At 38.9% G+C, this 11420-nt stretch overlaps 1 protein-coding gene across 5 annotated transcripts in view; it reads right to left on the bottom strand.

Moving 5' to 3' along the window:
• Positions 1-969: 969 nt before the first annotated feature.
• The window catches only part of znf318 (zinc finger protein 318), an 88849-nt gene continuing 78398 nt past the window's right edge, over positions 970-11420 (bottom strand). For 2 of the 5 annotated variants that reach the window (XR_011883822.1, XM_072248787.1), the window contains one exon: positions 6691-11208. Coding sequence is in view for 2 of the 5 variants with exons in the window: in XM_072248787.1 (XP_072104888.1) it covers positions 11192-11208 (17 nt within the window). In the remaining 3 variants the exon portion in view is untranslated. Of the gene's footprint in view, positions 995-6690; positions 11209-11420 lie in introns of those variants that run through there. The other 3 variants (XR_011883820.1, XM_072248770.1, XM_072248780.1) reach the window with 3 other exon arrangements.

The raw sequence follows: 11420 nt of genomic DNA, 5'->3' as shown, positions 1-11420 counted from the left end.
CGGCACAAACACCGATTTCTCCAAATTGGGATAATTTTTCTCCCCTCCCCTTCTCTCCTTTTCCATTTCCCATTCTGGCTCCCCTTACCTCTTCTCCTGACCTACCCATCACTTCCTTCTGGTGCCCCTCTTCCTTCCTATGGTCCACTCTCTTGTTATTCACTTCTCACTTCACCCCCTCCCCCTCCTCCAGCCACATACCATCTCCCTCACCTGACCACCAATCATCATCCTTTCCCCCCACCTTATTCTGGCTTCTTCTACCTTCCTTTCCAGCCCTGATGAAAGGTCTCTGCTGAAAAGTCAAGTCTTTATTCCTCTCCATAAATGATGGCTGATCCACTGAGTTCCTCCAGCATTGTGTGTATACTATTCTGGATTTCCAGCAACTGTAGAACCTTGCGTTTATAATCCACCTTCCTGCCCCTGTTCTCAAGTCTCTGAATTCCTAGGATTCTAAAACTAGCCTTCAATATAACAACCAAACATCCATAACAGCCTGAGATTGAAAATTCATGAAAGTCACATCTTACACTTGGGAATACCTCAACCTCTTAAGATCCATTGTGTCAAGAACACTTATAATCTTAAATATTTCCAATGGCATCACCTTTTATTCTTCTAAACTCCAGAGAATATAGGACCTTCTTTTCATTCCTGGAATCAATTCCCGAAACAATGCACATTAGAGAGAACTTTAAATATTTCTTACATTCAGTATTTTATGTATAAATTTTAAATATTACATGTATAACCACATAATAGTTTCTGATGTGCCTTCACGCTTTACTCTGTAGCTGTGATCAAAGAGCATTGTAAAGACTGTAAGAAAATAGAACTTGGCATAAGGTTGAGAAGCAAAGCGTAATGTTCAGATAAGTAAAAAAAAAAGAGACATTAACACACAGAATATGTTAAAACAAGATTATATCTGAAACTTACAGATTGTGAAGGTCAGGCTCTAATTTAAACTGTTGTTTGTGTTGGAAAGAGCCTAGAAGAAATAAAAAACAAGCATATTAAATCTACCAAGAATGAGAGACTCAGATGCAACTGTTAGGAATGATTGAGTTATGGAATTATGTGAATATCAGATATTAATTCACATGAGAACTATTTTTTAGTTCTGAATGTAAATTGCAAGCAGAAATCAGTCTGAAGTTAAATGGACACGTTTGCAGTACTGTCTGTGTTGCACAGCCGGAGTCTGGCTGCTCAGAGATATGATGTGCAAAGTGAAGTGACCAATGAGATGTTCTCATATGCATCAGCTATTAGACAAAGGTACTTTGTTGATCAGCCTGTATCAAATCAGGCAAGTGTAGGCTAAGCTATTTGCACAATTGTAACCAAGTTCAAGGAGTTTGCAGACCAGACCGATATTATCACTTCGCACATCAAGCATGGTCACATTCATAGCTGACCTATCGACAGTGGGAAAAATTGTGTACTCAAGGAGTCAACCCTCACAACACTAATCTTGGACCTCTAATCTCAGAAGTTTAGATAATCTGTGTGAATTAGTTTGTTTCAGTAAAGACATTTAAACCTGCAGATGTTTTATCAATTACAATGTGTTTCGACTGTAAAATGTATTTCAATGGAACCATTTGTCAGACACAAAATACTGAAGTAACTGATGTCATTGTTCCTATGGAAATTGTATTCAATCGCCTACTGTGCCCTTGATCTTAAGGGTATAAGAATCTGATATTCTTCGAATCTGGGAGCCTCTAGTGAAAGAACATGTTTTATTTATATTGAATCAAGACTTTTATATCCACCAGCTTCTCCCATTTCTCCAGTGATTTAGTCATAGCCACAACACAACCTTGTCATGCAGAGTGGTGAGTGTATGGAAGTTGTAGAGGCAGGGCCAACATCATCTAAAATACTCTTCATAGGTACATAGATAAATGGATATGGGCCAAACATGGGCAACTGGGATGATCTTAAATGGGTATCATGGTCAGCATTGAATCGGACCAAAAGTCATGCTTCATGCTGTGTTATTCCATAAAGGATAAAACTCAAAACACATGGAAAAAACAAAGATGTTGATGCATTCAAAGCACAATATCACTGAAGGTAGCAATGTCTATTGTGGAATGGGACACAATTAGTGCACAGGTTCAAGTAGCTTGCCCTACGAATGAGCAAACAAGGATGTCAAGATACAGCTGAATCTGCAAAAGAAACAGAATCAGTAATGAATAAAAGTTGAAATGATTTTTTGCAGAGAATAGGGCAGATAATTGGCATCTAAAGTTGAGGAGGAAAAGTGGATGCAAGTATGGAATCAGAGAGATCTCAAGTGTGACCAGACAAATCAACAGAACACAATGAAAGGAAAAATAACTTGCACTCCACTCATTCAGAAGGCTTACCTCCATAATCATGAGGAATAAAGGATAACAATTATATTTCAATGCAGCTTACTAAAAGAATCAGCTGCGCATAGATCTAATAAATGTACAGCTAGTGGCTTATTGTCATCACAAAGAAGTTTCTAGAGTTAGTTTAAACAAAAACTTTAAAGTAAAACCGAGCTATAATTGAGCAAATCTTAGAATGAGATGATGAAAACTCTGATCTCAGCAAAAGCATTTAAAATTGCTGCACAACAACTTTCTTGCACTTCAACTCCTTTTGAATAAATCCAATCTGCTGCTGGCTTCCTGATTGCTTAATCAAATCAAGTTTTAATTATCATTCAAGCCACAGATAGATGCAGCTGAATGAGACAGCATTCTTCTGGGGCCAATGTGCAAAACATTCAAAATAGCAAGCCAACATTTAAAAATAGTGAATAATTCAAAATATCAAGCAAAGAAGCATATTAAAAAAATACATAATTAGTTCAAGACCCTGAGTGGCAATGTCCAGCAATCAATAGCACTATCTCCCAGCTGTGTACATACACATGCAATCCAGCCTGTCATTCTGCCACTCCAACACAGGAGGGAAGCACCAATAGGCGAGGCCTGGCTCCAGCTGAGCGCAACCACACTGTAATACTTCTGCGTCTCTCACCTGATCTGCAGCAGCAGGCAAGCCCAAGGCTTGAGGCCCAGTTCTCACTGCAACTAAGGCTACACAGCTCTCATGTCAACTATCCTCCACCAGACAAGGTTAACAGGCCAGTGGCAACGCTATCCAGAGTTCCGTAATCGCAAGTGAAATGTCCGAGACAATTTCCCACGGTTATTCTACACCAACTCCGATGATTCTGAGTAGCAGGCAGAAACACGGTCTGCAGCCAGGTCAGTTCCTCCAAACCCAAACCAGGTCCGCCAACCCCTTCGACATCTCGACTGACTTTGCTGCCATCACCAGTCCAGCTACTCCAATCAACAAGCAGCTCACTGATGGAGTAACCCTGCAGTACCCAATGTTCTTAAGAGTAGAATAGTCTTTGAATCGTAAAAAACAAATTTTACGAAGAAAAAAAGCACCTTTGGTTAGGCCAAGAGACCACTGCATTCACACCTGCTATCATCTTAATGGAAGTACTCTGTGCCACCCATCTCTCTCAACACCAATCTTTAGTGGTTGTTCTTTATTTTAAAAATGCCATTTCCTTTCATCCCATCCAATGCAGATAATCTCATTTTCTTAAATTTATCTGTCAGTTGACCTCATAACTGTTCTTACTTTGCTGCCTAGCTTTAAATTAGCAGCAAATATTAGTATTTTCTCCCATTATCCAATTCTTCAGATCATCAGCAGCTGAAGTCTCAGCACTAAACTTTGCAGCACCACTTACTAGTTTGCAAATGTTTGTTCCTACTGTCTTTGCCCATTCACCAATTAATAAACTGTCCCAACCCCATGACCATGCATCTTGTGTAACAAGATTTTTGCTATCTTTACCCAGTCTAGCTTATATGACTCCGAACATACCAATGCCATTGACTCTTAACAATTCAAAGACAATTAACAATAGGTCCTGCTGAAGGGTCTCAGCTAGAAATGTCGACTGTACTCTTTTCCATGGATGCTGCCTGGCCCACTGAGATCCTCCAGCATTTTGTGTGTGTTGCTTGGATTTTCAGCAACTACAGATTTTTTCGTTTGTAACAATAGGCAACAATTGTTACCTTGCTGGTGACACCAAATCCAACAAAAATCTGGCAAGGGAAATCTAGAGGACATGTACTTGCACTTGTTTTTCATGTATTTCATCCTAACTTAATCATATATTTGTAGAACATAACAGTACAGCACATGGACATGCCTTTCAAACCACCATGTCTGTGCTAACCATAATGCCAATCTACATTAATTCCATCTGCTTGCATCCGGTCTGTATCACTCTATTCACTTTCTGTCTAAATGCCCCTTAAATATTGTTATTCTATCTACTTCTACCACTTCCCCAGGCAGCACATATCAGGCACTCTATGTGAAAGAACCTTGCCACATAAACCTCCTTTAAACTTGCCCCTTTCACCTAAAGGTATGTATTCCAGTTTTTAAACCTTTCCATCCTCAGAAAATCTCTTGACTATATTCTGAGTTGGATGATCAGCCATGATCATACTGAATGGCGGTGCAGGCTCGAAGGGCCAAGTGGCTGACTCCTGCACCTATTTTCTGTATCTCCTATATATGCTTCTCATAATTTCATAAACTTGTGGCAAGTTATCCCTCAGCCTCTGACACTCCACAGAAAACAATTTTGTCCAACCTCTTCCGATAGCTAATATCCTCTAATCTACCAACTTCCTAGTGAACACCTGTATACTTTCAAAAATCCCCACATTATTTTTTATAGGGCAGTGACTAGTACTGTACACAATATTCCAAATGTAACTAACCAAAAACTCAGAGCTACAACATGACTTCCCAACTTTCATACTCAGTGCTCTAAATGATGGAAGCAAGCAAACCATACAACTTCTTTTCCAACCCATCCATTTCAGGAAGCTATAACTAGCGCTATACGAGGGGTAATTTATAAGTTCGTGGCCTATGGTAGGAGTCAATTTTAAAAAACCTAGCACATTTTTCAACATAGTCCCCTCCTACATTTACACACTTGGTCCAGCGGTCGTGGAGCATACGGATCTTGGACCTCCAGAAAGTGTCCACAGCAGAGGTGATTGATAAGTTTGTGGCCTAAGGTAGAAGGAGATGAGTTATACAGCTCTCATTACATGCACCTGCAGTTCAGCTCTTTGAGTGAAAATGCAGAAAGTTTGAAGTTAATAACACATCTCCTTCTACCTCAAGCCACAAACTTATCAATCACTCCTGCTGTGGACCACTTCTGGAGGTCCAAGACACTGACTCCTACAAAGACAGGATCTGTATGCTCCACACCACAACCGCTGGACTAAGTGTGTAAATGTAGTTAAAATAAATGTGCTAGGCTTTCTCAAATTGATTCCTTCTACCTTAGGCCACGAACTTATGAATCACCCCTCATAAATATCTCAGTAACTCAACACCCCTCAGGATTCTGCCATTTACTGTATACTTTCCTCCTGGATTTGTATCACTTCACACTTGCCCAGATTAAACTCCACCCACCCAAATTTACAACTGAAGCAGCATAGTGTTAGCATACTTTACAGCGGCAGCAGTGCAGGTTCAATCCCTACAGCTATCCGTTAAGAGTTTATATGTTCTTCCTGTGATGATACATTTCTTCTATATACTCCGGCTTCCTCCCACATTCCAAAGTTGGACGAATTAGGAAGTTGTGGCCATGTTCTGTTGGCAGTGGAAGCATGGAGACATTTGCTGGTTACCCCAGCATATACAGATTGTGTTGGCTGTTGACACAAATGTTGTGTTTCCCTGCATGTTTCCAGTTTTGATGAACGTGACAAATAAAGCAAATCTTCTCTTTACCATAATCCTGCTGTAGCCATTCACAACCTTCTGTATTACCTACAACTCCACCAATATTGTGTCATCTGCAAGTCTACTAATCTGCCCACCGACAGCATAATAGATATCAATCATTTGGATGACAATCAAAATAGACTCCAACATTGATCCTAACAGACCACCACCAGTCATAGATCTCCAGCCAGGAAAACACCCCTCTACCTTCTATGATCTAGCCCATTTTGTATCAAATTTACAGTTTCAAACTTCACACTTCCTTTTTGACTAAACTTAAAACACCTCTTCATCTAAGGCTGCCACCTTTTAACTTTCATCCTCAATGTTTTCCCCTTTCAGAATTTTTCTTTTGACTATCCTTTACTTTAAAAAATACATTGTTCTAATCAAAGGTACTATTCTTCACAATATTAAAAGCCTTGTAATTTAGAGCTCCTTTAGTTAGCCACTACTGGAACAACTTTCCATTAAGCATTCATTTCGCAATGGAATGTAATTTCATTCAGAATTAGTCCACCTCTAAAATATCAGTCAACCCGCTCTATCTTTACCTAATAAAGCTTGAATTGGTGACCATTGCTAATGCCCCTTTCAAACTTCATTCACTCAGGTCAGAGGCATTTTATTCACTGGCTAGTGAAAAATTACTTAAATGTCAGAAATTTTATGACTTTTTCTGTATCTGCAGCCTGAACAATAATTTTACAGTTATCTCATCCACATAATGAAACCAACCAGAAGTACTGGGTCTGAAGTAGAAAGTACATCATATCTAAATGACATATCTGGTTATGATTAATAAAACAGCATGCAAAACTTGCAAAAGATGCTCTGTATTGTAAACAAGATAGATTGACTTTTTAATCCGGAGTTGAAAATAAAGGGATAATGAACATCAGCAAATAACGCATCTTGTTGCCTTTAATGTGCAAGTCTGCCATGCTGAGGTCCAGTATTGCGAAGTGCACAGTTCAGCAAAATGGATTAGCACCCCATCGAAAGAACAAATTGTCATGTGCAAGATGGCAATGCAGATTGCTTATTTTCCTGCTTTCATGGATGAATTGGCTGAACCTTGAAATAATAACCATCACTTTAGTGCTGATTCAGAACAAAGTTTTTGATCTTAAATGTTCTGGGAATTGAGGCATACAGTAGAGCCTGGAGACACACAAACATAAAATTGAATTATTTGTAGTGGTTACACAAGAAAATGTAGAATTTATTATAAAAACCTGAAAGTAAAAGAAAAAGTCAAAGTCACAAATGTATCATTTATAGTCAAATGAATGATTTATGCCCTTTACCTGCCAGGTCATTAACTTTAACCAGAATGCACTATAGCAAGTGGCTATACGCCCTCAGGAAAGTTTTAATTATCCCATCTTCCCTTTTCAAACAGGAATAGACAGTAGATATCAACATACTACTTCTTTTAAATAATACCTTTAAACTACTGGGTAGGATGAAATGGGAATGGAATTTTGAACAAGAAGCAACCAAATCAGTGGAAAGAATAATTTTCCTGGTACAGCTGTGCATTCAGTTAACTGCAAATATATCTACCAAATTCACGAGCGATAGATCTAGACAGCTGAGAAAGATGCTAGTCAGCTCATTATGCATGTATGGGTTCTTTGAAAGAACCATTGAATTAACTCCACTCTATTCGAGACACCAAGTTTACAAGTATGTACAGTTAGGCAAAAGAATTTCAGAAACAGGAACCCATCGTAAGTTTTAAACTCTACTAAATTTTAACTGCAAACTGCAGTACTGGGATGATGATGAAAACATACAGAATTGCAACAAATAGAAAGAGACCAAATCAGCTCCTGATTTTTGTGGAGTAGTCCATTCATTCCCAGTAATCTATTTTCAATTTATTCTTTGCAAATTATTTGCCCTAAAATGTTCATCCAATTCAACCATTGGAGACACTGAATAACCCTATTTCCATTATGTTTAAAGGCAGCAAGTTCCAAATCATTATCACTCCCTGCTTAAAATTTCCCCACAATCATTTCTTCCTTCAATTTGAATCAGGGTACCCTGATACTCAAGTGAAAAATTTCCCTTTCTAGAGTACGCGGTAACATCCTTCTTAAAAATTGATTCAAAATACTCATCTCACAATCCATGTACCTTGTTTCCAAGCATGGGCCACCCTCTTACTACCTGGCCAGAATGTACAGTTTATGCCAATTTAATACTTCTGGATCCCCTTTTGCATGAATATCATTCTCTTCCTGTACTTTCATTTGGTCCTCCTAGCTTTTATTTTCCCTCTTAGCCTAAACTCTTCCCTCCTATCATCTATCAGTTCTTGTTACATCTGTTTTCCTCACCATTTTTAAAAATATATAGTACCCACCTCTCCTCTATCCAGGGTATTGACACAAAATGCCAACTGCCTATTTCCACCCCAATCCCTTACCAATATGTACAGGTTTGTAGCTATACATTATCTTGTTGCTGTTGGCGTGTGGGGAGACAGGGTTTATGTTTCTCTGTATGTTCCTTTTTTGTTTCATGGCTGTCTGTGGAGAAGATGAATTTAGGAGTAGAAGCACACAAGGCATAGAAATATTGAATTATGAATCAATTTTCCTTTTATTTCTTTCCCCATGGATGTGAGCTTTGAAGGATGAGGCAGCATTTACTTGCCCATCCTTAGATGCCTGAGAAGGTGGTGGTTGCTATAGATTTCAGTAATATTGCAAATATATAGTTTGATTAAGCATTACTTGTTTAAATACTTCATTATGTAAAAATGTGAAGTGCATATGCCGTGACATTACCTCGTGATATGTGCACACCTCGCTTAAAATAAAAATAAACATACACAAGTTATCTCCTGGGCTCCCATCTTTTTATTACAGTTAGTTTAATGGTTTGGAGTTACAAACAGTGGTGACGAGGAAGTTTTAAACAAGCCCAAAACAACTACCTACCTGTTGAAGCATAGCGAGACCTTCAAATTTAAAACAAGAATTATTACAGCCTGTGTTCTATGAAGAGGAGACACTATCTAGCTTTCAAAAAGGCAGAAAATGGAAGAATTGATGGGTTCATAAACAGTGAGTACCAGGTGATAATGATCACAGAAAAAGACCAGAAATGATCAGGAAGACTGACGCGTTTGACTACATAACAGATTACTGGAATTTGTATTTGGAATGGATTGAGTGGTATTTTGAAGTGAGTGAAATAGCCAATGAAAAGTTGGTGCCAATTTTGCTGAGTGCATTGAATGTAAAGGCACACAGTTTGCTTAGAAGTTTGACTGCTCCAACCAAACAAGCTGAAATAAACTTTGCTGAAATTGTGAAAGCAAAAGAGGCACACTTAGAACCAAAACCATTGCTAATTGCAGAATGCTTTAGGTTTCATAAGCGGAATCAAAAAGGAGGGCGAGTTCATATCAGCATACATGGCTGAATTGAAGAAATTGTCTGAGTATTGTCAGTTTGGTAATGGGCTTAAAGATGCACTGAGATCATTTAGTTTGTGGAATCTTACAAGAAAACATTCAAAAAAGGCTCCAAACTGAATCAGAACTCATACCTAAATGAGCAGTTGAAATAGCTGTATCAATGGAAACAGCAGAGAGAGACAATTAAGTTGCAGTCAGGAATGAAAATGAACATGAATAAAATTGTAGCATCTAAAAAGAAACCAACCAGGTTGAACAAATTCTGTTAGCATTGCGGCAGGAGCTCACATACACCAGAACAATGCAGATTTAAAGACAAAACACAGAAAATGCAACAAAGGACACATACAAAGAGCATGTTGGGCAGGAAAAAATAAATGGACTGCACAAGGAAGAGGAAAAAAGAGGAAAAGATCAAGTTGCAGTTTCAAGAAGAGCATTAATCAGCATGCTATCGACGAAAAATAACAATAGACAAGCAATGTGGCTTACACCAAAGTGAGCAGCAAATTCATTAAAATGTTATTGGACACTGGCTCAGCTGTTTCAGTCATTCCACAAAATGAGTTTGAATGGCATTTCAAAAATACTGAAATGATCCCTGCTGAGATCTAACTAAGACCTTATACTGGAGAAAAGATAACTCTTGTGGGAATGACATTCCTAACAGTGAAATGTAACAATCAACAAGCCAAACTGGGCTTGTATGTGGTAAAAACATGAAGGCCAGCATTGTGGGGTCGTGACTGGCTGAAACAAATAGAACTTGATTGGAGATTCATCCACTATTTGCATGCCGCATCCCCTGCAATAGAGTTAACTGAAAACGAATTAAGAAAGGTACTGGTTGATGCTACAGCAGTGTTCAAAGATGGCATTAGAAAGCTCAAACATATTAAGAGTAAAATAGTGTTAAATGAAAATGCCACACCCAAGTTTTACAAAGCCTGCCTGGCTCCTTCCTGAGACAATCTGATAAAGTTGCCAATAAGCTAGATTGCATGGAGGGTGAAGGAATTCTTTCCATGGAGTCCCAGTAGCAAAGAAAAATGGGCCTTGTCAGGATCTGTCCTGATTTTATGGTTACCATCAACCCAGTACTGAAAGCAAGTCAATACCCTCTGCCCAGGATTGAGAATATTTTTGTAAACCTTTCTGGAGGGAAAACACTTTAGCAAAGTAGACTTGGCTTTGGCTTACCTGCAGATAGACATGAAAGAAGAGTTTAAAGTGTTTATCACCAAAAATACTCACAAGGGACTTCAAAGCTATAACAGAATATTTTTGGAGTAACATCTGGACCTGCACTCTGTCAGAAAGCTATGGACCATGTGCTGCAAATCTGTCCAGGCATTCAGTGTTACCTGGATGATATCATTTGTTACTGGCAAGGATAACAAGGGACATCCCCAAAATCTCAAAACAGTGTTAATAAGATTAGAAGATTATGGGCTCAGAGCACGATGCAACAAGTATTAATTCTTTAAACCAAGCATCATTTACTGTGGTCACACCATTGACACACAAGAATAACACAAGTGTACTGAGGAAATTCAAGGAGTGGTGCATACCCCAAAGCCAAAGGACATGTCACAGCTGCAGTCCCTCTTAGGATTTGTCAACTAATATAACAGGTTCCTGTCAAACCTGGCTACTGCGTTCCAACCCTTGAATTCATCACTACAGTTTGGGAAGAAATGGCAATGGACAAAGCAGTGTGAAAGTAAAGGAAATGTTGACATCAGACACTGTACTCACACATAATGATCCACATCATCCAGATAAGCCTGGGATGACACACCAGAAGAAAGGTGTCCAGAGCTGTTGTAACCACTTCCTACAGTCCCAGAGTCAACTCCAGCAACCACCACAGAGGAGGCCCCAAAACTTGAGATTGTTTCACGGCCACGTCTCACCTGCCAAGCAGAGTGACATGCCTGGTCAGGAAATACGATGTCCCACAAGAGTCCTCCTCAGCGATTAAATCTTCAAGTCTGATTGGGACAATGTAAAATTTACTGTGTGTGTGTATATATACACACACACACACACACACACACACTCTCCATACTGAGTTGGAGTTTATAGCTAAGCAGGGAGGAGTGTTGTGTATTTAATGTTTGAGTAA

Source organism: Mobula birostris, chromosome 2, assembly GCF_030028105.1.
Source record: "Mobula birostris isolate sMobBir1 chromosome 2, sMobBir1.hap1, whole genome shotgun sequence".
In the NCBI taxonomy this organism is placed as follows: Eukaryota; Metazoa; Chordata; class Chondrichthyes; order Myliobatiformes; family Myliobatidae; genus Mobula; species Mobula birostris.
The sequence above is the reverse complement of the archived record's forward strand: the minus strand, read 5'-3'. Positions and strand labels throughout refer to the sequence as shown.